Source organism: Phyllopteryx taeniolatus, chromosome 23 (genome assembly GCF_024500385.1).
Source record: "Phyllopteryx taeniolatus isolate TA_2022b chromosome 23, UOR_Ptae_1.2, whole genome shotgun sequence".
Classification (NCBI taxonomy): domain Eukaryota; kingdom Metazoa; phylum Chordata; class Actinopteri; order Syngnathiformes; family Syngnathidae; genus Phyllopteryx; species Phyllopteryx taeniolatus.
This window is the reverse complement of record NC_084524.1, coordinates 1,294,444-1,322,374: the sequence shown is the minus strand read 5'-3', so window position 1 is coordinate 1,322,374 and position 27,931 is coordinate 1,294,444. Positions and strand designations below refer to the sequence as shown.

General features: G+C 51.2%; 2 protein-coding genes across 3 annotated transcripts in view; one reads left to right on the top strand and one right to left on the bottom strand.

Moving 5' to 3' along the window:
• LOC133472711 (GRB2-associated-binding protein 1-like) overlaps positions 1 to 27,931 on the bottom strand; it is a 41,141-nt gene that overhangs the window by 7,566 nt on the left and 5,644 nt on the right. Inside the window, exon 1 of one of the 2 annotated variants that reach the window (XM_061763958.1) lies at positions 4,367 to 4,977. The exons of the other annotated variant lie outside the window; for it this stretch is intronic. The gene's annotated coding sequence lies outside the window, so the exon portion shown is untranslated. Of the gene's footprint in view, positions 1 to 4,366; positions 4,978 to 27,931 lie in introns of those variants that run through there. 2 annotated transcript variants of the gene reach the window in all.
• trpc5a (transient receptor potential cation channel, subfamily C, member 5a) lies at positions 1,104 to 27,931 on the top strand. Its single transcript, XM_061763917.1, has 17 exons — positions 1,104 to 2,818; positions 13,104 to 13,145; positions 13,227 to 13,580; positions 14,758 to 14,874; positions 14,955 to 15,017; positions 15,102 to 15,239; positions 15,547 to 15,753; positions 19,864 to 20,001; positions 20,102 to 20,300; positions 20,596 to 20,735; positions 21,336 to 21,536; positions 21,885 to 22,006; positions 24,309 to 24,504; positions 24,575 to 24,784; positions 25,171 to 25,212; positions 25,682 to 25,771; positions 26,643 to 27,931. The coding sequence occupies exons 2-17, from the start codon at positions 13,113 to 13,115 to the stop codon at positions 27,609 to 27,611; spliced, it is 3,219 nt and encodes a 1,072-aa protein (XP_061619901.1). The 5' UTR covers positions 1,104 to 2,818; positions 13,104 to 13,112; the 3' UTR covers positions 27,612 to 27,931.

Genomic DNA, 27,931 nt, shown 5'->3' with positions numbered 1-27,931 from the left:
ATCCAAACCACGCATTCCGGCACCAAAAACCAAACAATACCGTGCGAGAGAGACTCCACCTCGATCGACAACAACGCTGGCAGGACGGTCAGGAAGGTTCTGCAGGCCCTCCGCCAGCTCCGGGTCGTCCCGGACGCAATCCGTGAGCCCGCCCGGTCCTTCTCCAATGCGAGAACGGACAACTGAAAGGCTGCAGAAGGCCGTGACCTTTAAGGCAACCCTCAGGAAGGCCAATTCCACATTTTTCCAGGACTTGAACTCAGACTTCTTTTCTATGTACACAAAAGGCTTATTTTGTTCAAATACGGTCCACAAATCCGTCAGTGAGCACTTCTCCTTTGCCGAGGTGAGCTGTTGATAGGACAGCGTGATTGTTGCGCAGGTGTGCATTTGGCTGCCCACAATAAAAGGCCACTGTAAAATTTGATCACGCCACAAATGTCGCGAGAACCGAATGTTCAGTCATCGTCTTGGATTGCGTCGGTGTACCCTCTCTGCTGTCATACACGCGGAACTGAGCCATTATTCCCTCATCAGAAGTTTGTTCTGCATTGAAAACACGAACCAACTGACAAGTTTCTGGAGTTACAGGCTGGCACTTGATCGATTTTGTTGAGTGCGCAAGGACAGTCGCCGTGCGCTTTCAGGGTCGCGGGCGTGCTGGAGCCTATCCCAGCTATATTTGGGCGAGAGGCGGGGTACGCCCTCAACTGGTCGCCAGCCAATCACAGAAATAAATTGTTTTTTTTTTTTGTTTTTTTTGAAGGGTTGGGAGTTACTCAAGTGCTCGACAAAATATCTACAGGATAATCGATTCTAAAATGGTTCGATAGTGACAACCTTAGTCGTAACTAAGTTAAGGTACAATTGCAGGTCACTCTTGTCACTCACACAAACACCAGCAGAGGGAGACAAACACTTTTGGAAAAAAAAAAAACTCTCTCGACAGCCAATAGTGATTGTCTCCATGTTTGTCACTTACTGAATGAGGGACACACAAACACACACACACACACACACACAAACACACACACACACACACACACAGGGACCAGGTGTTGAAATGATAATGCATCCATAATACGTGCTTGCAGAGGACAATGTGCACTCGATGCAGTGCAAGCAATCGTTGGAAACCGTTCTTGTCCTGCAGACCGCAACCAACCAACCTCTATTGAGCCAACACGCGGCGCACACCGTCGACTACGATAGAATGAAAGTCCAGCGGAAGTCGATTCATCGATGACGTCATTGACATATTTTCAGCACAGGACAACGGTCCCCAACCTTTTTTGTTTCACGCGAAGACATATTTCGAAGGACAGGCCTCACTGCGATCAGAATGGCCCAAGCTAGCCGGGCTAGCCGCTATTCTCATCCACCGTCAGCTTATTTCCGCACTCTCAGACTCGCGCAGACGTATGAAGACCGTGTCGCCTCGTTGGCCAAACATTTCGCTCCGTTACAGTCTGGCGACGGGTGTATAAAAAAAAATCCTCTGTAAAGTGGCAGATTGGAAAAAGAGATTCCAAAAAAACAGATTAGCGATAAATTGATTGAAACTGTCAAACGTCGACGCGCGATAGTAAAGTCGACTAATCGTTTCAATGGCTACGGCACGCCACCAAAGAAAAATGTCACAAAAACGAGGAATACTGTGACAATTGACGCCGTGAAATGTGGCCCGTTTTATTGAACACAAAGATTTACTCCAAGGGAAGCAATCATTTATTCTGATGCATAAAATGGCGGATGGACAGGTGGATGCACAGGTTAACTCTCGGACCTTCTGCCATTTAATTGCTCTGCGTGTCACAATATGTCGTCGGCATAGACGGACGAACAAAGGCCGCGTTTGAAATGTGTTTTCAGGGGAAAAAAAACGGGATCATTTCCGACGCCACCGCTGATGATCTCTTCCGGGAATCACTGCTACACGTTCACACGCCAGGTTTGCTTTGAAACAAGTGGGGGGAAAACACAAACAACCCCGTGCACGAAGACCTTCTTCACATACTGAATTTTGTGTGTCTCTCTAAATTAGCCATTCGTATAAAAACACATTTCTTAAAAACAAAAGAGGCGACGAAGGCAGCCGATGTGGCTCAAATAAAACAAAGTTGAACAGTTCGTGTGGAGAGACGAAAAATCTTGCTCGGTGAAAACTGATCATTCATTTGAGGCGAACCCATAAAAACAAGGTCAGCACAACTTCTGCTCGTTGAATATGAATGCAGAAAAATCACCAAATGTTTGGGAACAAAGCACGTTTGCGTGCAGAGGTTTGACTGCATTTGTGAATACGAGATGATATCTTACAAATGCCAATCAACATTAAGAATCGGACAGTTAAGGACGTAAGCGACGCTCGCGTCGAGCGCGTGTGCGTGTGAGTGTGCGTGTTAAGGCAACGGGAGGGGGTGATATGCAGCAGCCTCCCGGTTGGCGCGGTCTTGCACACAGCAGCAGCATCGCTACGAGGCGCAGCATCATCGGCGCCATCGTCAGCAGCCCAGACGTTCGCTTTGGAATACCGGGAAGGTTCCGTCATCACCCGTCGCTGCCGCCCGCCGCTTCCCGACACACACGCATGCGCGCACGGACGCTCCCCGCACGGAAAGGATGGCACGGGCCGAGCGACAGCCGCGGCCGAGTCGCCAGCACCGAGCACCGCTCCGTCCCAGTGCAGGCGGCGCGGCCCGGACGAGCTGATCCCGCGGAAAGCGAGAGGTAGAGGGAGGGCGGGGAGGAGGAGGACGCCGGGAGGACAGACGCACACGGGACTAATTTGGGGGCTTTTCATCCCTCCCGCAAACAGGTAAGACACTTATTCTTCTGCGCGCGCCTGTCAGCATCCATCATCGATTCATTGACAGTCCGCATACAGCGAACGGAAGCAGCCTGATGGTGTTCGCGGTTTTTTCTCCCCCCCCCCCCCCCCCAGCAACAACCCTCGTGCATGTGAGGAAATGTTTGGGTTCGGTGCGTGCTCGGTTGCAGAGGCGGCAGGTGGGTGGTTCACGCACCACCTCCACGCCTCCGCTCTATTGAGTAATACCGGGGCCGGTGGGGGTGGGGGGGGGCTGCAGAGTTTGCTCGGGTCTCCTCCGTAGTGGGCTTTGCGCGCGAGATGGCGGTGAGGCAGCCTGGTGCGCCACTGCAGTTTACATCCGCGCGCGTGTTCACATGCACGGAGATGATGGATGGGGGCTGCAGAACCACGAAACCCTGAGTCAGCCCTCATGCGCTGCCCCCCTCACACACACACACACACACACACGCCAAGAGCTTGCACATGTGCACAAATGCGTAATTATGCTCAAAGGATTTTAGGAAGTCAAATTGAAGACTTCTGAAGACCCTTTGCGCACCATCAGCACAATTTGCTTTGGAGCTGCTAAGCATCAAGCGTTTTTATCGCGGATTTTGAGTGGACACTTCCGAGCCTAAAGCAAAACTGTCAAGAAACTGAAAAATTCATTTCAACAAATTCCAATGAAGGCAATGTACATAGTGTACAGTAGTGCTGTGCATTACTGTTTGTTTGACAGTTTTAAATGTGTTTAAGAGTATAAAAAGCATTTACACGAGTATGGTGGAGGTTAACAGGAAAGTCTCAGGAGGTTTCTAAATAATTTCAAAAGTGTGTGGTCACTACTTCACAAATTTCACCTCTCGTGGGGGTGTCCAGGCCTAAACCCCGCGATAAACGACAGATTACCGAATGCAATATTTATTGATTTTTTTTATGAAAGGAAAATGACACAATGCCGATGAAGCCCGTCAGCTCCTCTGGCATCTTGCTGCATTTTGCCGGATTTCAGCTTTTCTATTTTGCGGCGCACCGAAAACAACGTAGCGGAAATGACGCATTGTGGGTGGAGCGCGGCCGCCGGTCTCCCGTTTGGAAAAAGAGCAGAAAACAACCATACAATAATAACATCAGCTTTCTGAGGACCCCTTAGCTGCCCAACAGGGAGCCTGACGTGAAATAAAACTTAGCTCTGCAACGTCGGAACAATGCCTGCACAAAATGGAGCAATAATAGTCCATTTACAGCACTTACGTCTTCTCTCTGTTCAAAACGTTGTCGAATGTCGTAGAATCACAGACGAGGGCCAGCCGACGTCACATCCAAGCGACAAAGCGGCGGCCGTTTGTTGCTCTAATGCCGGCGGCTTGCGGCCCGAGTTACGACCGGCGTCCGGGCCTTACTTTTGGAAAACCCGATTCCTTCGAGCGATAAGACGGCCGACAAAGAGATTTGCTTTCGATCCCAATTTCAAAAGACTCACGTGCAATGTTAAAGACCATGTGGAGCCCGCTCACGATCTGGACTAATGCATGACGACATGAAATCTCTTACTTTTCCGCTTCACTCCAAAAGGTTTCTGTAGGTCGTACTGATCCCTTTTTCGATCGATGCAACCGATCGGGTGCTGTGGGAGTGCGGCCTGCCGGGATACGTGCGGCCCACTCGCGCGTTCGGACACGTGTACGAAATCCACGTGGCTCGTTTTTGAAAATGGTTTCGTTTTAAAGGGAAGTTGGCTCGCGGCAGCTCGGCAGAAAGTTCCAAATGCACTTTGTTTGCTTTTTTTCCCGGCGTGCGATCGCGCTGGTCTCTGACCCCGGTGGGTGAGGACTCGTTTTCAAGGCTCTCTCCTCCTTTCTGTCCTCTCTCGCTCCCTTTCTTCCTCCTCCACTTGGCGTATTTTCAGATCGACGGAGAGCAGAGAGACGACGGCTTTGTCCACGTTTCCCGCTGCGCTGCTTCTGCTTCTCACGCAGCCTCCTTCATTTTGCATTTTCTTGCGACGTCTCCTCGTGTGCGAACGCTCACTTTTCTCCGCGGCCTGACCTCGTTTCCCTCGCTTCTGCACCCGATATCGTCTGCCCGTCACCTTCCTAACTCGTTCTTTCATCTCCTGCTCCCTCGCTTCGCAATCTCCCCCGCGCGGCGCAAGCGGCTCCGGCCCGGCGAGGTCGCCGCAGCCGTGCTGATACCAAACGGGTTCAGGTGGAGGTTAAGCTACTTTAATCGCGCCGCCGCCCCCTCGTTCCAATTTGACTTCCCTTCTGCGTCGACTGTCGGGAAGCATTAGCTAATTCAATTTTCAAGCAGGAAAGCTGGTGGACATCGGGATGCCAGTGAGCATCATTAAGCGGCGAGAAGAACCAGGAGAGCTTTTCTCGCTTCGAAAGGCCAACCGTGACCCGAAGGTTTCGACTCCGCCAATTAGGTTTTTCGCACGGAGCTTTATGGGCGTTTTGATGGCTTTTTGGCTCGTGCGGCACTCCCTCAGCCTCACGGCTAATCGAGCGGTGACGTCACGCTCGCCGTGCACCGACTCCACGAGGACGATCAAAGTCAAGTGCCACGGCGAGCAGGCGTCGATGGCGCTGGCGTCTTGTGAGGAGACGCGCGGCCGCAGAATCGGGTCTAGACGTGTGTGAGCGACCTTTGACCACCGCAGCGAGTCGCTGACACCGCGGGCCGCGATGACTCGCGCGGAACAGAAGTGTGTCACGTCTCTGAAGATCGATGAACGCGAGTTACATCAGGAAAGCGTAAAAACTAATTCAGACGGCATCGCAATGAGCCGCCTCGACCGGAAAAAGGAGAAGCGGGCGCACAAAGTTTTTCAAGTCCATACAAAGCAGCAGGTTGTACGTCGTTACAATAACGTACGATCCCGCAAGGGCGGCTGGCCGCATATCACGCTTTATGGCGGCTGGCGTGCTGCCATTTCCTCAAGAGGGATCAATGAGAGCGTTAGCCGCAAGGGCACCAGGGACAAAAAAAACAAAAAACAAGCTCATTTCATCATCGAATGGCGGACTAAGAAGGCTTTCCTCCTCGGCGGCACTGCGTTCGACCTCGTAAGAAATAAACGCAAAATAAAAGGCCCCCGAGACAGCCCAATTGCGCTCTGCCTTTAAAGTTTCATCACTTTTCAGTTTCCGCTCATGTTTGTTAAACAAGGCTTGAAATGACATCAACTCATTCAAGCAGATGCTCGACTTCAGCAAATACACGCCGAACTCCGGCCGAGGGACGATCCGCCGAGCGCTAGCACGGCTGTGAGCTCGCGTCCGTTGTTGCCGTTTCCGCAGCTCCGGTGCGATTGCGCTCGTTGGTTACCGCGCAGATGTAATGAACGTACCTGAAGATGTTCTCCTCGCCGGCACGGACATCGCAAGCACTGACCGACACTTACGCCCTCAACTACATTGCTTTATTCCCCACATTCTCTTCCTTTCATTTCTCTTGACGACACTGCTCCCATGTTCGATTTTTTAAATTTTTTTTGGGGGGGGGGGGGGGGGGGGGGGGTCCAGCCAGATTTCCGCCTCTTCGTGTTGCCACGTCAAGCTAATCTGCTAATCCGTAGCGCCGGCCCCTGTCGCGAAACCGGCTCCTTAACCGATTCCGTCTGAAGATTTCAGCGAGCATTTCGGTTGGGCAGAGCAAAACCTGTTTTAGCAGACTTTGACGAGCAAAACAGGTCCCCATGTTTTTTTGATTTAGATTTTTGTCACGTTATGAGAGAAGGATTCATTGTGAAATGCTCCAGATAAGGTACGTGGCACAGTTGCGTGCTGTTTTTCTCACAGTACCGATGATTTCTGTACGGTGATCGTGATCTCTGATATTGTCCCATTTGGAACACGAGCAGGGGAAATGAAAAGCGGCAAACATTAGCTCCCGTCTGCGAACGCGCCAGGTGTGAAGTGAGAGGTTAGCGTCGAGGAACACGGTGAGCTCGTTAAGTGTACAAGGCAGAGTGGCGGCCGTTACAACGCGGCGGCGGGATCTCCGGCTGTTGCCTCGCAAAAAAAAAAAAAAAAAGTCGCCCTGTCGCAGATCGGCAAAAGCGCCGGAAAGACGCTCGGCTTCATCGGGCCCGCGCTGGGAGTCGTCGCACGGGTCGAAGGAAATCTTCGCACACACACCAGTAGAAAAAGTTTCTTCAAATGTGTTGTTGCCTTCACGTCACTTTCATCGTGTATATTCTCTCTTCATGATCACGTTGAACATGTTGCACGCGTCTCTGTCGTCATGAGCTAAAGGCCCTTTTAGAATAACCTCTGATGTTTGCAGCGACATTCCGAACAGCATTTAACGTCATTTCACTAACCCGAGCGGAGGCTGACACAGTAGAAGTATTTGCACTTGGGTTTTGCAAATGTCGGCGTTTTCTGTGCGCAGTTGTCCAGCTCGTCCAAACCGTCATCGTGAGATATCGATCGATGTCGAAAAACCTTCAGTCAGACGGTCGGCTTGCCGACTGAACGCCGTTGCTAAGCGAAGGTCCGCCGTGTGCTCATCGACCGCTAGCGTTAGCCAACATCGTCCACCCTGTCGGCCGGCGCGCGCGTGTTTTCGTGACCCACCTGACCCTGTCCTGCGTCCGTCCCGCTCTCCCCGCTCATCCGCAGCCTGCATTTGTTCTCGCCGTTTGGCGGCTCTTTGCACACGTCATCGGAGCGCAAACGATCGGCTTGGAGGTTAAATCGCAAATTCGCCGGCCACTTCATTAAGGACAGCAGCAGAAAATGCAGCGGTTCGTTACGCGATGGGACCCTTGGCGGGCCGCCAGCATCAAGGACATCTTGCACATTGAGGACGGTCAAAACCCATTTGCTTAATTGCCTCGTTCTATTAATTACCATCTACCGGCAAGAAGACGTCACCGTCCGCAGCGCCGTTTTTGTCCTCTGCATTCCTAATGTGCTCGAAAATGAGCAGCCGACGTCGTGAGACGTGCGGACAAAAGTTGCATGTAAAAAGAAAAGCCCGCTCGTCATTTTCTATTCCGTCTGACTGCTTCATAGTCTTTTGTCCCGCCGACCGTCCCCTCCTCGAATCCAATTAGCGCACCTCCCTCAGCAGCTCGCTTGGTCCTCAGGGATCAATAACGTTTCCTCTAATCCAATTGAAACAAAGGCGCAGTTGGCTTTGCAGGCCAGCTGCTCATCCAGAGGCGCTTGCCTTTCTGGTTGCCGCCTCCACCCTACGATTTCAACTTCGGAATGCCCGTGATGTCGGGAATACCCCGTGCCCGGGGCGCTTGGCATCCCCGCCGCTTATTGTAAAAGCTCTCACCTTGTCCTTCCCCGCCGAGGAGTTTAGACTCCTTCAGAAGCAATCGGATGTTTTTATTGGTCTTTTGCCGCAAGAGTGCTTTACGTGGCGTTTCGCCTTTTTGTGGACGCTTCGAGCAATTACAGGATAATGGTTCCATTTTTCCTTTCCCGGGAAAGGCCGGAAGGCAGACTGACGACTGGACCGGAGGAGCACGGACGCGTCTCATTGCGGCGGAGAAGCCCGAACGCGTCGCCATGGAGACGAGCGTAAAAGCTCGCTTCGAGGATAAGATCATCGTGAAGCGAAGTGGCCGCAAATGCAGGCCGGTTGCCATTGAGGCCCTTGTCGTTTGCAGCAGCTTCGTTTGTTTTTAGTGCGGCGAGCTGCACGGCGCTTTGGCATTTCATTTAGGCCCGCGCGGGAAAAATCACGACTGTATCCGCAGAACGTCGCGTTTGAGGCAGTTGAACATATTTAAACCCGCAATCTTAACTTCTGCGCGCCTGGCAGGCCAGCGGACACGTAAAACAAAAGGCGCACGTCTGCGCTTTCTACGTGGAAAGAACCTCGAAACAAAAAGACGACTTGAATATGGCAAAGTTAATGCTCACAGGAAAAATATGAGAGAACGCTCTGCGGCTTAACGGCAATAAAGAGCCAACATATGAAATCTTTTGTGCTAAAAGGTTGGGATCAATTGAGGCTTTGACGAACAGGCCGCTCATCACTTCCCGTGTTTAATGAGCGCTCAGCGATAGCGAGGACGTCGTTGGCAACCGGAGGCGTCGGGGCCGACCCTTAGCCGTGACCCCGCTCAGAGGTCGTACTGTATATTCAAACCTTTATCGTATGTGTGTGCAATACAATCATTGGCCACTGCACGGTCAAAGGAGATTCTACCTTTGCAGTCAGAGCTCTTTCTTATCTTTATCTAGCTTTCAGAGAACCGCTTGCTGCTTCTAATGTCTTCTTCCCCACACGGAGCAAACTGCAAAATGCCACTCTTGCATAACTGGAGCCTTTTCGGAAATCTATTTTTACCGTCTCGCGGTAATAAAAAAAAAAAAGAGCATTCCCGATCGGACCGCATCGACTTCTCACGCCGCACGTCACGGCCCCTGAACACGTCGGAGTGACTTTCCTCTTCCGTACGTTGAGCAGAGTCCGACAACTCGCACGCGCGAGATGGAGAGACAAAAAAATGCAGACTTGAAGAACCGACTCTGCTGAACGCAGCCAAGTGGAAGAAGCCGCGTTCAAGAAGATAGCGCCGCTGTTTCGTGGCTCACAGTCAGGAGCAAGAACGTAATTAGATCGATCGGATGTCGCGTCGAAGGAGGACATACATTTTCCGGCCGTGACGGCTCACATTTCTTCCCGCCTGAGGGGAACAAAAGGTCAAGTGGTGTCGCCAGTCTTCTCATCTACGGAGACATCAACACAAGCGCCAATACAAGAAACCTCTGAAACGAGGAAAAATGACGTTTGTGTCAGAGCCCATCGCTAAAAAAACCTGACGCGCCCCCTCGGCCTCATTAGCAAATGCTACGCGACTCGCGCAGCCCCCGAGGAGGACTTCGAGGAATCCGTCTGACTGATGGGCGGCTCCGATGACGTCATCAGGCCAAACCGACCTCCAATAGCAAAATAAAGAAATCAATAAATAAGGCTTCTACTAATCATTTCAACCATAAATATGTCTTACATTAAACTACGATCCCAAAACACAAATATGAATTAAAACCCACCGTGCAACGTTATCCTTAACAAGAACTAGCTTACAGATGATTTGATTTCAGCCGAGCCAAAACAGAAACTTTTGGCGAAGGCTTTCTGGAACTTTCGTTAGCGACCCGGGCCGTCCTTTTGTACTTTTTGAAAAGTCGGCATTCGGAATATTCGCGGCGTACCAAAGATGCAGGAAGGCTACGTGGACCGGGCCGCCGTGTTATTTATTTATGGCCGCCGGCTGTCAGACGTCGCTGGTGAATATTCATTTCCGCTTCCTGCGTGCGACTGGAGCCAGGTCGCGCTCATGTACTCGCACTTGTGAAAGCATGTGAGGGGGAGGAGCACAGTCTCCATCTGGCCGCTTGTCTGCCTTCACTTCCCTCATCTTCACGTAAATGCCCCCCGACCACCTCTCGCTCCCTTCAAGAACATTTGGCCAGGCTTCCCGTCAGTGATCCGACGGACCTTTTTGTACATTCTGAGGGGTTTCGTGTTCATCCATTCTTAAGACTTCCCCCGCCGTTTGACGACGGAAAAACGCCACACACAAGTCGCCACCTGCGTGCGCCTGGGAACGACTTAGCGGTGTCAGATCAAAAGAAGCCGCCCCGACATCTGCTTGCAGTCTTCAAGGCTAATTAGCCACACACACGCGGAGGACTCGGGAAGACCAATTAGCTGTTGGGGTTGAATTGAAGTTTGGATTTTTGGTTCATTTTGTACGCAAAGGAGCAAATAAGTCAGAATTACAGTAAATATTGGTATGAAAAACACCTGCTAGGATAAATATGAAACAATCACATCAGAAAATAACAGAACAAATTCAACACTCAACACACTGCCGAGGTTGCAAACGAGTTGACTGCGCGCCATAACCCCGAAAGCGAAAGATGCTCTTTGGCTTCTCGTCAGGTTGACAATGCTAAAATGCGAGTTGGTTAGCTTTCGCCTTTTGTTCATGTGATGTTCGTTTTCCAAAGCAGCGCTTGGACACGAATGCTATTGCATAATGTTTTTTGCATAAAGGGGCATTCCGAAAGATGCGACGCTGCGCGCGGCGTGGGTTCGTAGCGTAGCGACCCGGCGAGGTTCGCATCTTCCTGCGATGAGCCGCCGTTTTTCACGCGCGCACACTCACGGTGACGGGCCCACCCCGTTAACCTTTAACCCGCCGTTGCCAGAGCTCACGGGGACTCTCGCTACTGTTACCATGGCGACCAAGTACCGCTAGAGACAGGCGCGCGCGCGCGTGCACAAACACGTTTACACACGACTTTGAATATAAGGGCGTCACTTACTTCCACCTCATCGCTCACAGCAACACCGCAGATGTCATAATAACCGCATTTATCCCATTTCGGCAAATTCCCACCATGCACTGGTGTTTTCTTACCCCAACGATGCAGATCGCATCGGAACTTTACACACACACACGCGCACGCTCACACACACATTTGTATGCAAAGCTACATAATGCTTCACCGTCAAACATGGGAATGGGAATTAGAAAGACTGACGTAGCGCAACAAATTCAATTTCGCATCATTCTTGACCACTAAATCAAAGGAAGGAAGTCGGCCAGGTGAGTGGGGAGGAGCATCAATGGTGGCTAATGGGATGGCAGGACTTTTCCTCCCCCACGAGACAATTCGGAGGGTTGTTTTCCCATCGGGAAAAAGTCATGTCATGTCTCCCACATCCCAAAAACATGCACGCTAGGTCTAAATTGCGCGTAGGTGTGAATGGTCGTTTGTTTATGATGGCAAAGATGAACGGGAGAGGATGGAAAAGAGTGAGCAACCGAGGTCGGGGATCTTCAGAGGACAAAGTGGGATTACGCTCCGAAGGACAACCGAAGGGCAAAACGAAAACAAGGAGGGATGAGAGAACGAGCGAGGAGGAAGCTACCCCAGGAGTATCGACGGCGGCGGCCGGGTTGCGATAGCTTCAGTTCGGCTCGCGGCCTCGTCTCCCCAAAACGCCTTTCGCTTCTAAATTTAGAGTGTTACACAACAAAAGGCTTGCATCATCTGCCGGCATACTTTTTGATTGGCTCTCCCGTTTCAATCTGTGGGCGCAGCTCGTAAAGATGTTTGTTTGTAAGTAAGCGGCGCAATTAAATAAAGGTCGACAAGAAGAAGAGGAGGCGCGTCAATGTCGTATTGATTTATTCACTCGTTCGGGTGCAATTTGTCATGTCACGCGCGGGACCGAGGCCGGCGCAGGACGGGACGCTTTGGAGGCGCGACGGACGGGTCCCCGTCCACACATTCTCTCTCTTTGCCGCTCTACATTCTGAACTCGATTAGAAATCAGCGGACCGAAGAGCATTTGGGCACCGCTTTGAAGCCAAGAGGAGAGAAAAGTTCGGGAAGCAGGAGACGCTCGCGAGGAGAATGCCAGATTATGATGAAGGAGAAAGGGGCGGGGCACTCAGAGTTGCCTTCTTTCCCCGGCCCGCGTGCGGATTGGACGACAGCGGAGAGGAGCGAGGGGGGCGGAGGGAAAGTTTGATGAAGCGCAGGGAAGATGGGAAGAGGGCAGCGGGCGATGGAGCCGAGGCAGATAATTGGCCCGAGCCGTGCGGCGAAGACGGAGGACGGGAGACGATGCGCAAAGACTTCAAAGAATGTGTCATCATAACTCCATCTGTGATGTCACTGCTCAAAAAAAAACTCAACCAATCGCATTCTCATTCCACAGGCACACTGGAAATAATGGGAATAATCATGCGTGGGCACATTTGCCTCCAAATTCCACACGACGACAGTTCCACAAGCAACCGCATTCCCTCCGCGTTCCCAAAGATCTTGAGTCGGACAGAGCACGACATTCCCGGAGAACGAGCAGATGGGAGGCCAGACCAGAGTTGATGCGCATTGCCGTCGACATCAATTTGTACAACCAATTTGAGATTTTCCGGGAATCTGCGCTGTTGAGAACGTGCAGACTGCCATTGCGGTGTGGCAGCAGCAGATGAAAGCAAAGCAAGGGTGCTAAAGTTGTTGGCGCGCTAACTTCAGCAGCCTTGGGAAGCTCACGCCATCTGCGCCGAACTATTAAATGCATCAACTTGTTTAGGCGGCAACCACAGCGGTCGGAACGAAGTCTTACGCTTTACTTTCTCGGATCACAACTGTGTCTGCTCGCATTTTGTCAAGTGCACGAGGATTACGCGGAGCGGGAGCTCGCCGTTTATTGCGTGAAGCGCGTGACGAGTCACTAATCTGACACTCGTCGTCGTCGTTGTTGCTAATCTGGTGTCGTGTCGCCCTGCCAGAGCGTCCAAATGAATCCCATGACTCAGCTCTACTACAAGAAGGTGAGGATGACCGCACGGACGGCCGATGGCCGCAAACGTGACGACGCCCCTTCCGCTTACGTTGTTTTTGGTTCCCCCAAGGCGACGTACTCACCGTACCGCGACCGCATCCCGCTGCAGATCGTGCGGGCCGAGGTGGAGTTGTCGGCGGAGGAACGCGGCTACCTCACGGCGGTGGAGAAGGGCGACTACGCGGGCGTCAAACATGCGCTCCGCGAGGCGGAGGTCTACTACAACATGGACGTCAACTGTCTGGACCCGCTGGGCCGCAGCGCGCTGCTCATCGCTATCGAGAACGAGAACCTGGAGATCATGGAGCTCCTGCTGGACCACGGCATTCACACGGGCGACGCCCTGCTCTACGCCATCAGGAAGGAGGTGGTGGGCGCTGTGGAGCTGCTGCTGTCGCACCGGCGGCCCAGCGGCGAGAAACAGGTGCCGACGTCGCCTCGCTCAAATTAACGGCCAACAAACGGGGACAATCGGAAACGCTAAGTGGAAAAAAAGCTTCGTGTCGCTTAATGCGATCAATGGTCATCAACATTGATGCTTACGCATCAATAGATAGAATTAATGCTATACGCTTAACATCCATCAAATCCAAAATATTGGGGCAATTGTTCGAATATTTTCAGAGGTTGAAGTGGGCATAAGGAGGGACGTCCACATACAGTTTTGGGACATTAAGCAACGTTACACTTTTTCTACGGAGAGGAAAACACTTAACGTCCATAAAATGAAAAATATCTGGACCATCGTTCTGATACTTTCGGAGGTTGAAATGGGCATTAGTAGAGATCTCCACAAAAACGCTGGTGACGATTGTTGGCCGTTTTCCGACATCAGGTGACGTCGAAGCTTTTTTTTTTTTTACGTGAAGCGTTTTCGACTGTCCCAACAAACGCTCTCGATTGTAAATCAATCTTTGCCAAGCAAAGCGATCGGCAGCCACGGAGATGATGAGGACGGTCGGCCGCAGGGAAGGTGGCGCAGTTTTGATGAGACGAGGAGAGACAGTTTAAAGGAGAAGCAGATGATGAAGACGAGACACTGGCGGATTGAGGGAAGCCAGAGAGAGCGAGGAATAAGAAACGAGAAGAACAAGAGACACGCAGATGAGGGAAGGCTCTCGCTCGCTTCTTTCATGTGAGAAGTGTGTGAGTGTGTGCGTGCATGTTTATGCAAATGTGCATCTATTTTTTGCCAGAAATGGGATGAGCATGAGCAACAGCAACAAACTGTCTGTACTTCACTGTCAAGGGACTGAATGTGTGTGTGTTGGGTGCCCACCGGGGGCACACTCCTTTATCACAGCCAGAGAAAAGTGCTAGATGAGATGAGGAAAAAGGGGATTTGAGGAGAGGGGAGGGGGGCCGATGGAAAGCGGAGGGTTAGACGAGGAGAGCGGCGAATACGGGATGAGGAGAAGGACGACGCAGGAGGAAGTGGGGCAGCAAGAAGACGAGAAGCACCAGCGGAGGCTTGGCGCTCCCTCGGCCAGATCAAAGAGTCCACGCGTGCCCTCCCTCCTCATCCTCCAGTCTGCTCGCCGTGCTCCCTTCTGCGACCCGCGATTCAGACGGTACGCTCCGGTGTCAATTATCTTCCGCAGGTTCCCTCGCTGATGATGGACAGCCAGTTTTCAGAGTTCACCCCCGACATAACTCCCATCATGCTCGCTGCTCACACCAACAACTACGAGATCATCAAGCTGCTAGTGCAGAGGAAGGTAAGGGCACCCGGCGCCCTCAGCACGCCAGGCGGCTGCCTTTGACTGACGGAGAGGGGCCTCTTCTCGAACTCTCACAGGTCACCATTCCTAGGCCGCACCAGATCCGATGCGACTGCGTGGAGTGCGTCTCCAGTTCAGAGGTGTGTGAAAGTTGCAAGCACACAATTCTTCATCCTTCCAAGCCCAATCAGTACTTGTGTTCAACACCCTCTTTTGGTCAACAGGTGGACAGCCTGCGGCACTCGCGCTCTCGACTGAACATCTACAAGGCCTTGGCGTCGCCCTCGCTCATCGCGCTGTCCAGCGAGGATCCGATTCTGACGGCCTTCAGACTGGGCTGGGAACTGAAAGAACTCAGCAAGGTCCGCTTTGTTTTGTCTCCTGCAGGGTCCGCTTCACAACAACAACAACAACAACAAATCTCATGGGGCCAATTTAGCCTCAAATGTATGGAACAGATGAACTGGATTTACATGATTTCCTTTGGGAAATATTTCTTTGGTTTTCGTCAGACTTTTTAGAACAGATTAATCACGAAAACCAAAGTTCCACTGCATGTACTTTTGGTGAGGTTTACCTTTGGTCATGTGTCAAGATATTTTTCGAATGTAAATTACGTTGGGGAACTCTGAACTAGCGGACACTTCGACATCAACATCTTCTCCGCAGGTGGAGAACGAGTTCCGTCAGGAGTACGAGGAGCTGTCGCAGCAGTGCAAACGTTTTGCCAAAGATCTCCTGGACCAGGCTAGGAGTTCCAGAGAGCTGGAGACCATCCTGAACCACCGCGACAACGACCAGAGCGAGGAGCTGGACCCGCGACAGTGCCACGACCTGGCCAAGCTCAAACTGGCCATCAAATACCACCAAAAAGAGGTGCGTCGAACTTCACTCACACTGCTGACCGTCACACATTATTTGGAGAAAATAAATAATCGTTTTCAGAGCAATTAAGTGAAATCGGATCCTTTCCCACGGCACAGTAGTTTTGAATCACTGATCTACAACATGGGGAAGGGCACAAGCAAGAACAGTCCAGAGACAAGGACGTCTTTTGTGCTGCTGTAGCAAGAAGCACAAAGTAAAGGGGGAGGAGAGGACCGAGTAAGAGAACAAGCTGCAGCCACTGTGCGTCCACACCAAGAAAAAGAGCTTTAATGGGACGGAAAGAGGAAGGGGAAAATGGAGAGCTTGGGGGGGAATCAGGCGAGCGAGAGCGAAGATTTAGCAGCGTGACGAGAAGGCGCCCGAGGCCAGGCCGCCGCCTTCCTTCAACGGACGGGTGCTGCCAGACAGACGAAAGCAGAAAGATGCCATGGCAGCAGAGGGATGAGGACGGTGGGCGACGTTAGCGCAGGCAGTGAAGGGCGTGATGGAGCGCTCAAGTGACGGGAAAAGGAAATCGGTCATCAGTTGGAAAACATTTGCGCAGCTCTGCTCGGGCTCATCGTGAACGGAATCTCAGGTCAACGAGGCAGCCTTGGCGTTCTTAAGAAGGATTCATATCTAATCAGCGCGGCACGTAGCATTGTCGTGAGGAGGCTGAGGTTGAGACGGACGCGGGCGGGACGTCTCGTGCCCTCGCCACGGCGACGACAGATGTTGGTAAACAGACGCCTCATTAGCTCCGGCTGCACTCGTTCCGCCCTGTCGCGTGGGCTAATCTTGGCTTTGTGCGCAGGATGGAATATTACATCACGTCCCCGTTCCGAAGCCCTTCCCGCAGCTACACGTGTCGCTTTCACCGTCTTTTACTTGCTGCTGTCTGCTTTTATTTAAACGCCTCGGTGTTTATTTCTTTGTATGTGCGCGTGTGTTTTCGGGCACCCCGCTCCGTGTGACGGAGGTCGCACTAAAGTGCTACCATCCCGCGGCTTTATGCAATGCCGCGATTGTGTCTCGCATACACCCGGACGCGTTCTACGAATCGATGCGGAGGACGTTGCAAATACTCGACACTTTGAATGCAAGCGTGGGCGCGGTGTCGGCGTCTTTGTTCCCATGTTGTCGCATCCCCGTCAGCATCCTCCCGGTCGTCAACGCATATGACGTCTGCTCCGCTTTGAAAACGGCTGGCGGTACATGAGCTAACCTGCGCTTGCGGTCTTATTTCACCGACTAGAACGCATCCTCAATTTCCTCCTAACCAGCATGTCCTGAAGCTCAAGGACCGATTTCCTGGCCCAAACTTCACCAACCACTCACACGCACGCGTCGGTGAAAACCACGTCGGTCGGTTAACGAGATAACAAAGCAATTCGGTGAAGGCGGCTACCTCTAAATGTTATACGCACGAAAAACCCTGCATTCCATTGGGAGCAGGACACGCAGCAAGTGGACAACTTTGTCCAATAAGAAAGTTGCAGTGGGACGAATGCTAACAAGACGGCTCACGCTCACGCCACACACAACAATTCTGTTGTACCTTATGTATTATTCATGCGCTGCTTTGACGGGCTGTGCATTTAACCTTCAATAATTAAGGCAGTCATGTGGATCAACGCGGCAGCTTCACACACACACACACACACACAACCACTACAAGCTTAATTGTCTTTTTCAATGCAAATGTATGTTTTGCCCACAATTCAGCGTTTAACCTCCATTTAACCATCAAACCTTCATGCGTGTGCTTGTGTCTAAATCATTTAATATGTCTACTTTGGTCTTTAAGCGTTTGATAGTTAAATACTAAAGTATTCATGAGGCGTGCGTGTGTGTTTGTGTCGACACGCGTGCATGTTCAATAATGAAACAAGCTCCGAGCATGTTTACGTGTTTCGTCTTTACATGCGCCACTCACAGCAATCAAGTAAACGGTGTGTACGCCAAACAAGCGAGCAAGCAACCAACAGCACAAAAAGCTCTGCTCACATTTGCCTATAAACACTAGCTTGACTCGCTGTTAGCATAGCCTTGGCTTAGCATATCGCTTTGTCAAGTAGCACAGGCCCATTACAACAGCCCTAATTGAATTAACCAGCGCCTCATAGCCTCAGTTAGCATATTGCTTGTCTGAGAGGTCAAATGGCTCGGCCATCAAATTAGCCGGAAAGAAGCTCTGGCTACACCAGCGGTTGCAAAGTAGGGCTCGCTCCATTATGTCATCTGGCCCGCCAACCATTTCATGATCGAGAGAGTCAAGACTCGGTTTTTTCCTCCACCCGAATTAGTTAATTCAAAGTGATTTCTTCATTTTCATCTACTTAGTTTATGAATAATCGGTCCTCGTGAGGAGCTAAAGGGCTGACCATGCCTGAGAAACGTCAAAGGAGTTTGACCACGCTCCACTCAGCAGGTTAAGACCGATCATTAAGAGTTGACCTAAAGGCAGTTCGGGGCCTCTGCGGAGTCAGACTCCGCTCACTTCCTCGCCGAGACGACTCCCCGGAGTCACGCACGGCAGGACGGCTGGGTGCGTCGATGAATTACATTTTTTTTTTTTTTTTTTACAAAGGAAGACAAATGAATCCACTCTGCTTTGTTTTTGCCATCAGCGAACCGGCTGCCGGGAATATTCACAGCGAGAGGCGTTTCATGTGCCTGAACTGGCAATGCTCAAATTCTCTGAATCATCCCTGTATGTGCTCAAGAGCGACTTTTTTTATTTTTTAAATGTCACTTGAAAGTTGGCTGCCAGCGGCTCGGATTTCTTGCTAATTGTGTGTACAAATTTAAGCTCATTCCCGGGGCGTTCGCGTGACCCCGCGCTCCGATTGGCCGATAGCAGCCCTGTACACAACTTTGTTTCAAACTCCGACATCGCTGAACGCCGCGTGTAGTGGAAAAGAAACGAGCGAGAGCAAAGAGACCAACACTCTCATTAGCATACAGTCGCCATAGCAACAGGAAACCAAACCGGAGCCTTAGCGAGAGACACTTGAGAGAGAACGCCAAGGAAAGCCAAGGAAGCACAAGTGAAAACGCAAAAGCCGTCAAGCGCCATTTAGACCATAATAGAGCCACGCTTACATTTCCTAACAAAAACTACAACGTAAAACACAGCAAAAATGACAGTTTCATTGGAGAAACCGCCAAGCACCCCTTGCGCGTTTTGTTGGAGTTACGTCACCTCCATCGAAGCCAATCACGAGTCTGTACGCATTAACTCCATCGCAAACCCATCACGTACGTCCCGCGTTGTTTCTCGTCACCTCGCTGCTAATACCGCTAGCTTCGATTGTGCTCGACACGGATAATTGCGTAAAACGGTCCGTCACTAATTCGTTGAGATCGGTATGAGCGATGGCGTCAACAGAATCTTCGAGGAAGCCTTCACCGACCGATGTTGGTCGCAATCGATTGGGTCGACAGCATCGTGAGGAGAGACGTCAATAAAACGGATTTTTTTTTTACAAATCCGCCTCTTAATTGCTTCGACACTAACCAATAGTACCTTAAATCAAAATTACGTTTAACGTGCAACCAGAAAAAAAAAAGTTGACTCAATTCAGAATACATGGAGATGCCTACTTTTGAATTTGAACTAGAGGTGCAAAAAATAATCAACAACTCATCGATTATCAAATGAATTGAATGAAACTATTTTGATAATCAGTCGTGTAGACTTTGGAGACAATATTTAACTTAAACCTCAGAATTTCAGCCTTTCTACAGCAAACATTCTCAGATTTCTGTCGTCCTCCATGAAAGCCGACTGATGATCTGTGTTGAATCCAAAAAAGACATTTGCAAAGCTGTGCTTTTACTTTGGAGAAACAACCATCAACATTTTTGTCTATTTTCTGACATGTAACGGACAAAACCAGTCACTGAATCATAATAATCTGTACTGTCAAGATGAATTTCCGGTTTTTGAATATAGGGATGGAAATTAAAAACACTTTTCTGTCCGACTCACTGATTAATCAAAAAAATGTGAACTGTTCAAAGGTGTTGAGGGAGGAAGGAAGGATGAAGATGAGTGGCGATGATGCGATCCCGCTTAGGAAAGCGTTCCACGAGCACTGACTTTTGTCTCCGCAGTTTGTGGCGCAGCCAAACTGCCAGCAGCTGCTGGCCACCCTGTGGTACGACGGCTTCCCGGGCTGGCGGCGGCGCCACTGGGTGGTCAAGCTGGTCACCTGCTTCATCATCGGACTCCTGTTTCCCATCTTCTCATTGGTAGGCGGGGGGACGGAGGAGGCGGGGGCGGTGAGCGCGGTTTTCGGGGATACGAGCGCCGCGCCAAATCTGTTGTCTTCCTGCTCTCTCCCTGGCGCAGATCTACCTGCTGGCTCCCAAAGGCGCGCTGGGACGCTTCATCAAGAAGCCCTTCATCAAGTTCATCTGTCACACGGCGTCCTATCTGACCTTCCTCTTCCTGCTCTTGCTGGCCTCGCAGCACATCGCCCGCACCAACCTGCACATGCAGGGGCCGCCGCCCACCATCGTGGAGTGGATGATTCTGCCGTGGGTGCTGGGTAGGCGCGCACCTCGTCCACACAGTCGGATACTTCCAACACCGTGTTTGCCTGCATGTACCCCACAGATATTTGGAACACGTCCAGTTTTGGACCAGAGCAGGAAGTGAACAAACACGGCAGATCCAAAATCATGTTTCTTAGGTTAATTGAAGACTAAATTGGCCTTAGGTGCTAACGTGCGTATGATTGGTTGCTTCTCGCCCAACACCAGTAGACAAAACGGATGGGTGGAAGTAACTCACCAGCAATGTGTGTGTGTGTGTGTGTGTGTGTGTGTCTGTGCGCCCTTTAGGATTCATCTGGGCAGAGATAAAGGAAATGTGGGACGGGGGGTTCACAGAGTACATCCACGACTGGTGGAACCTGATGGACTTCGCCATGAACTCCCTCTACCTGGCCACCATTTCCCTGAAGATAGTGGCCTACGTTAAGGTAAGGCCGCGTAGGTGTGTGTGTGTGTGGTCAGTTCCCATGATCCCTCGCTGCTCGACAGCATCATGAAACTACTGTATGTGATTTGCTATGATGCTTTGAATCGATGCGCTTTCTACAAGCAAACAAGATGTGGTTTAAACACGCACACGCACGCGCATGCACAGCGATCAGAGAAGCAGAAGCTGGTGCATAATAGTTCACCTTTTGTCTACTTCTTACTACTTGTGGAATTGTGGAGATGTAGCCTTCAACTGTTTACCATCCTTTAAGTTTCCCTGATTTTTTGGGGGCGCAGCTAACACGACGCCAAGTGATGTCACTTGGGCCTCGCCAAGAGTCGACCCTCCCCCGCTATATAATAACTTGACCTTCGTTCGCATCAGCAGTCATTTGGCGCCGTTCCGACATGCAGTCAGCTCGCTAGCTAGGCATCTTCCCTTCGGATAGTCCGCTAGCATACTTGTTTTAGAGTGCCTTGTTGTTGGCTGTGAGTATGCGCATGTCACAGAGAGAAAAGCGGAAAGCTTTTAGATGAATAAATAGAGCCGTTCAGCTGCCTGTATTTCCTCGTTGTTGACCCTCCCACTCTTCTCCCAGTACAACTCGTCTCGGCCCAGGGAGGAGTGGGAGATGTGGCACCCGACGCTAATAGCCGAGGCTCTGTTCGCCATCGCCAACATCTTCAGCTCGCTGAGACTCATCTCGCTCTTCACTGCCAACTCGCACCTCGGGCCCTTGCAGATCTCGCTGGGGAGGATGCTGCTTGACATCCTCAAGTTCCTCTTCATCTACTGCCTGGTAACCACAGAGCTCTTCTCCAGGCCCGAAAACAAACAGGCGACGCCACTGAGCCTCGATGTTCTTCGCCTTTTGAGGGTGATCGGAGCGCGGGCACTACGCTTCATCAGGCTCGAGGACATTACAGGCCCATTTCATTACATCCACAACTCATTAACCCTAACACTTCAGGGGGCTTCGTCCCTATTACGCCACTCTCATGCTGACTATCAGGCTGCATAAAATCCTACAATCAATACCAGTGAGGCAACGGTGCATTTGTAGCATCTTTATGTAACGTCCTTACTCTGCAGTCAAGGTGAATGTGCGCAGACAACTCGTAAAAGCTTTGGCGTTTCCCCTGCGCAGGTGCTGCTTGCGTTCGCCAACGGCCTGAACCAGCTGTACTTCTACTATGAGACCACGGCCTCAGAGGAGCCCAACAACTGCAAGGGCATCCGCTGCGAACGGCAGAACAACGCGTTCTCAACGTAAGTGGTCATGTGTGACACAACCGAGCAGGTCCCTGAATGCGCCATTCAGGTGAACTTCGCATAACTGCATTGATTTGAGACTCAGTCCAACGCCGAGACCAAGTCAAGGACACATGGAAATGGGTTTTTGGCACTCCCATCCAGCTTCAGTCTCTCGTGTCACAGTTGTCTCATTTGGCCAGGATGTCAAAGGAAAAGAGGAACACATATCCCGTGGATCTCTTGCGGGTGGTATTCCTCTTCGCATCTCAATGAGCACGCCGGTTGCCACGGAGGCGGCAAAGACAACGATGGCACCCCAGAGGGTTGCGGCAACATTTATTTGTTGACAATGCATGCGTTATTTGCTGTGCGTGTGTCTGTGAGAGAGAGAACAATGGATTGTCTGCCTCCAACTTAGTGGAGACAAAGACTTTAGATCCCCTGATGCTCGAAAACTAAAGGGCGTTTCACCAGGAAGTCACATGTACTTCCGGATAGCAAAAGTTATAGCTTTATCATTAAGTGGCTAGCTAATTAACTCGCTTTTCTGTTGCTCAGATTAACCTGTGAGAAAATGCCTTCCAAAAACCCAATAATGGAGGTTTGGTTCCAAGTATGTCCCTTTCGAAATGGCTACTCCGTAACCTGCAACCAGGCAGTCTTGTGCTTGATGACTATTTTTGCTTTAAGGAAATCCAAATGGGAATATTTGACAGTTCAACCCCAAACACAAGTTTCTGTCATCGTTTTCAAGTCAGGTCAGCGATAGTACCCTGGTGCCTAAATGTACAAAAGCTCTCGATTTACCGATCGATCGCCGTTCCTACCCTCACTTATGGTCACGAGCTGTGGGTCCTGACGCAAAGAACAAGATTGCGGATACAAGTGGCCGAAATAAGTTTCCTCCGCAGGGTGTCCGGGCTCCTCCTTAAAGAGAGGGTGAGAAGCTCAGTAATCCGAGATTGAGACACATTGAGAGAAGTCAGATGAGGTGGCCTGGGCATCAGATTAGGATGCCTCCTGGACACCTGCCTCGTGAGGTGTTCTAAGTCTGTCTTGGCCTTGGGATCTCCCAGGGACGAAGTGTCTGGGCTTCCCTGCTTAAACTGCTGCCCCAGTGACCCGACGCCAGATAAGTGGAAGAAAAGGGATGGATGGATAGAAGTGGTCTACAGAACGTAATGTCTGTGTCTGATTCAGTAAAGACAACTCCCATGATCCCTCGTTTCCTTAAAGACCATCCATTTTATTATTGCTTAGTGTGCAAAGTGTGAGAGAATTTGGCACTGGTTGTGTTCAGGTACGCAACCGCCCCCGTGTCTCATCTGCCCATCATGCCGTACCGCTTGCCGGAATGTGTTGGGAGTGTTTGACACTGCGATGCAACGCGTCTGCGTGAGTCGACCATGAGGAGGCGTGAAAACAACTGGCTCCAGAACACCTCCACCATAACTGACAGATGGCGACGACACCTGCCAGAACCCACGACCACCAGAAACGGGCTCGGCTTTAGTGCGCGATGAGGCCAGGAAAGAGAGGGGGGTGGGGGGAGCTAAACAATGGAGCGCCTCCTCACTACACTGAGGCGGCGCTGACTCTTCATCATCACGTCATTTCTCTCTCGTTTCATGATAATGACAAAGTTGCGGTGTCACGCTCTGTTGCCTCCATGGCCAGTCAACTCCCCTCCTCATTTACACTCCTGCTGGTTGCAAACGCGCACACACACACACACACACACACACACACACACACACACACAGGCATGAGCCACCATGAGAATAAATGTCGCTGCTGAATATTGTATGCGGCACGAATATAAGCGCCCGCAGGCCAACGCTCGCTCTCTTGCGCCAAGACGAGGACGAGCGTCGCCGCCAATTGTTGCTTCATCAAAGATTCAACATTCCGCTGTCCTCACCAAGCGGAGGCGGCGAGCGGAAGTGACAGAGACGAGGCACTGATGTGGCTCAAAATGTGACAGGCGAATCCCAGTGAAGGGCCAGAGTCTAATTCTGTCCCAAAGATCAACACCTTGTCCCAGACTTAAATCTTTTTGTGTCGGAATCGTAAGAGTCTCTTCAGTCCAGGAATCTCAGGAAATTTCAGAACAAACTCTTTTTTAAGAGTGCTGACACGAGGTCTGTATCTATTGGAGTCAAAAATTCTGAAGCTAGATTTTTAAACACTGCTACGGGAGTACATAACACAGATATAGACACACATTTACAAATTGCAAAGAAAGACACCAGAGCAAAATTTTGAGAGGATTTGGGAGCTTGCAGTGCCAAAATCTTTTGTGTCTGTCCACCTCCAGGCTCTTTGAGACTCTGCAGTCGCTCTTCTGGTCAATATTTGGTCTGCTCAACCTCTACGTCACCAACGTGAAGGCTCGCCACGAGTTTACAGAGTTCGTGGGAGCCACCATGTTCGGGACATACAATGTGATCTCGCTAGTGGTGCTCCTCAACATGCTCATCGCCATGATGAACAACTCGTACCAGCTCATTGCTGTGAGTCCAAACAATTCATGTAGACCCTAAAAGTCAACATGATGCAGGTCAGCATGTTGCCTCCCATCAGGACCACGCCGACATCGAGTGGAAGTTCGCTCGCACCAAGCTGTGGATGAGCTACTTTGACGAGGGAGGAACACTTCCGCCTCCTTTCAACATCGTTCCCAGCCCCAAGTCCATCTGGTACCTGCTCATGTGGCTCCACAACAAGTTGTGTGGCCGAGGCCAGCCGCCCGGGGTGGACCCGCACAAGTGCGAGAACCTGCGAGAGTTCACGGTGAGTGGACCTGAGGCTGAGATGCACACATGCAATCTCCTTTGTAGAAATTGATTCGGAGCTGTCGGTCACCAGCTGTTTGTCCAGAAGAGAGTTAAACACGTCCCAATGAACACGTTTAACAGTCCGCCCCCCCTCCCCCCCCACACACAGGCATGTTCTCTTCATCTGAAGTCAGCAGAGTTATATAAACCAAGCAGCCCACATAAGTTCACAGAGCACTGCAGAGATCCGATTGTACGCATGTGTGTTTTCAACTGTATTCTTAGCTTTCTCAATTCAATCCATCAATGCACGCATGCAATAACTGTGCCGAGGCAAGAACTGTAAGTGTAACAAACAACAGTCCCTGATTTCTTGACTTTTCTTTCATCCTCCCTCTGCAGGAGCGTCACGCCGACAGTCTGATACAGAACCAGCATTACCAGGTCTGTAACACAGAGTGTATTCAAACCATATTTCCACAAACAGAACAACAATCCAAATCGAATCGCGTCAAGTTCACTTTGATGGCGTCTCGTGGGGATGTGTTCCGTCACCCCACACGTCGGCTCCGAGCGCAGGTACTTTGTCGTTGGCAGCGGCTACTTTGAAATCCAGCCATGTTGTCGAGGACTCCTTGGCTGGAGCCCGACGAGCGCGTGGCGACGCATTCTGGCAGAGGCGGAGAGTGACAGCTCGCCACAGCGTCCCGCTTGGCCACCGCAGGTGTTCATTGTGGGAGGATGCCGGGCAAGCAGCGATTCTCTCGCTGAGGTCGGAGTTGACAGTTGCTCCCACGTTGTACCAAATCCTGGCATGATGTTTTACATGACAGTCATTCATGGGACACGTGACACCGCACATGGCGCCCTGTTGCGCTTCTGTCATTGAAGACTAAACCACCGTTTCCAACAGGAAGTGATCCGGAACCTGGTGAAGAGGTACGTTGCCGCCATGATCCGCAGCGCCAAGACGGACGAGGGCCTGACGGAGGAGAACTTTAAGGTGGGCGGGCACCTTACATATTGGACTTGTGACTGTCGTGACAACCGCTCCATACATCTTGATCTGACGCAACATCATCATCATCAGATTTCATTCCAGAATAACAGGCTAGCTTCAACTGCACAGGGCCAGAGTAAATAGAGATGAGATCATCATTTCAGTACATAAGTAGATTTTTCCAGAAATCTTTAGTTTGGTGGCATGCCGGGATATTTTTGAAATGTAAAAAAAAAAAAAAAAATGTGCCTTGTCTCAAAGGTTCGGAAACACTGACTTATAACGTCGTGTTGGTTACGCCTCTAACTTGTGGTCTTTACAAATAAAACCTACATCTGTAACTGAACTTTAAGTCAATCAAATGCCCCAATACTTTTGCTCACAGGAAAAATGAGTGGGTTCAAATAAAAATATCTTCCAATCCAGATGTAAATGCCTGAAAATAGAAACGTTGAAAATAGAAATGTTGATGTCTCAAATGCCGTGAGTAGATTCTCAGTATTCCAGGTCATGGTAATCCTTAAAGGTTGAATTGTGCCGACTGGATTCTTCTTCGTTGGTGAAGACATTTCACCTTTAACCCAAGAGGCGCGGTGCGGAGTACCCCCTATTCAAATTGTCTGTGGTGATTGTGTCCCTCAGCATTGATGTTGCCGGGTGTGGCTCCCGAATCACCATTTTGCATACCAGTTGTTAACTTGCTTGGTGAGACATGAATAAGCAGACGATAAGTGATGGCGTAAACCTCCTCCTCTGTCGAGTTCAACATAGACGGCTTCTTTCAAACCGCCGATCTTCACTCTCCAACTTCTCAGTCCACAATTTCAAGCTCCTGCTCTTCATCATCAGCATGTCATTTTGTGTGTTGTTCCAGGAGCTGAAGCAGGACATCTCCAGTTTCCGCTACGAGGTCCTGGATCTCCTTGGCAACCGGCGTCCTCCTCGTCGACACTACTCCTCCTCCAGCGACATGGCGCGAGACGACGGGGGCGTGGCCTCGGAGGACGACAGTGAGCCGTGCGACACCGTCCAGAGGTCGAAGGGCGTGACCTTCACTGTGCCACTGGAGGTGGACGACAGCCGGCCGGCACCCACGCTCGGCGTCTCCGCCTTGGTGCGCTCCATTTCCGGGCTGAGCCGGGTGGAGCAAGAGGGCGAGGCGGGGGAGGAGCAAGGCGTGGGCTGGGGGGGGGAGGGGGAAGAGAAACCAAAGAGCAACGGGCTGAAGACTGCAACGGTCCCGCTTTCCGCCACCAGTGCCCTGCCCTCGTCCTCCTCCTCGTCTTCGTCGTTCTCCTCCTCGCTCTCCACCTCGCTGGCTCGCACCAAAAGCCGCCTGCAGCGTCTGTCGGCGCCGGCGGCCAACACCGACTCCTTCAAGCGCCTCTCCTTCCTCTTCTCCCGCTCCAAACGCTCACCCCTGCCCCTCCAATCCCCGCCCTCCTACACCATCTCCGACGGGCTGCTTCTCCCGCAGGGGGGTCACTCGGACTTGGGACTGGGCCGTGTGACCAAAAGCGAGACCCGTCTGAATGAGGTGGGCCTCTCGGTGGACGCCAACAGCTCCTCCTTCTCGCCGCGGAGAACAAACGGACGCGACGCGCTCCTGACGCTCCCTCCCCCTGCCCCTTGTCCGTGCCAGTCGCTGCACTGTGCGTCCAACATGTCAGAGTCCAGCGCACGGCTCCTGGACTCCAGCGAAGACCTTTTCCAGGGCGGTGGCGTGGAGGCGGCGGGTGGCGGCGGGGTGGTGATGATGATGGGCGGGTGGGTTGGACCCTGTGATGATGTCATCGAGGACAGCTGCGAGGTCATCGAGGACTCTGTCAGCACGCAACTATAGAACCACGTTTAGCCGGCCCGACTTTTTGGTCGCTTCAACACATTGCACAGGGATGAAGTCCGACACCCGAGGCTGGATTTACACTGCGGGTCGAAGTGCCCAGTTCTTTCTATTTACCAGTGACACACATCCTATATCACTGTGTTTACATATATTGAACTCATGAAACAATCCGCATGCGCACACTTCTTGACTTGCACGTTCACGCCTACGCTAGCGTCAATGGCACACCTCAAATGTACAGTACATATTTACACCATATTCCATGTTCTATACAGCTCTAATGTACGCCATATTTAATCTATTCTTTTGCTGTTGTT

Excerpts from the sequence above, each read along its gene's own strand:
- trpc5a (XM_061763917.1), top strand. The coding sequence starts at position 13,113 with ATGAATCCCATGACTCAGCTCTACTACAAGAAG. Across the intron at positions 24,505-24,574 it reads ACTCGTACCAGCTCATTGCT|GACCACGCCGACATCGAGTG; the intron begins GTGAGTCCAAAC and ends GCCTCCCATCAG. Across the intron at positions 25,772-26,642 it reads TGACGGAGGAGAACTTTAAG|GAGCTGAAGCAGGACATCTC; the intron begins GTGGGCGGGCAC and ends GTGTTGTTCCAG.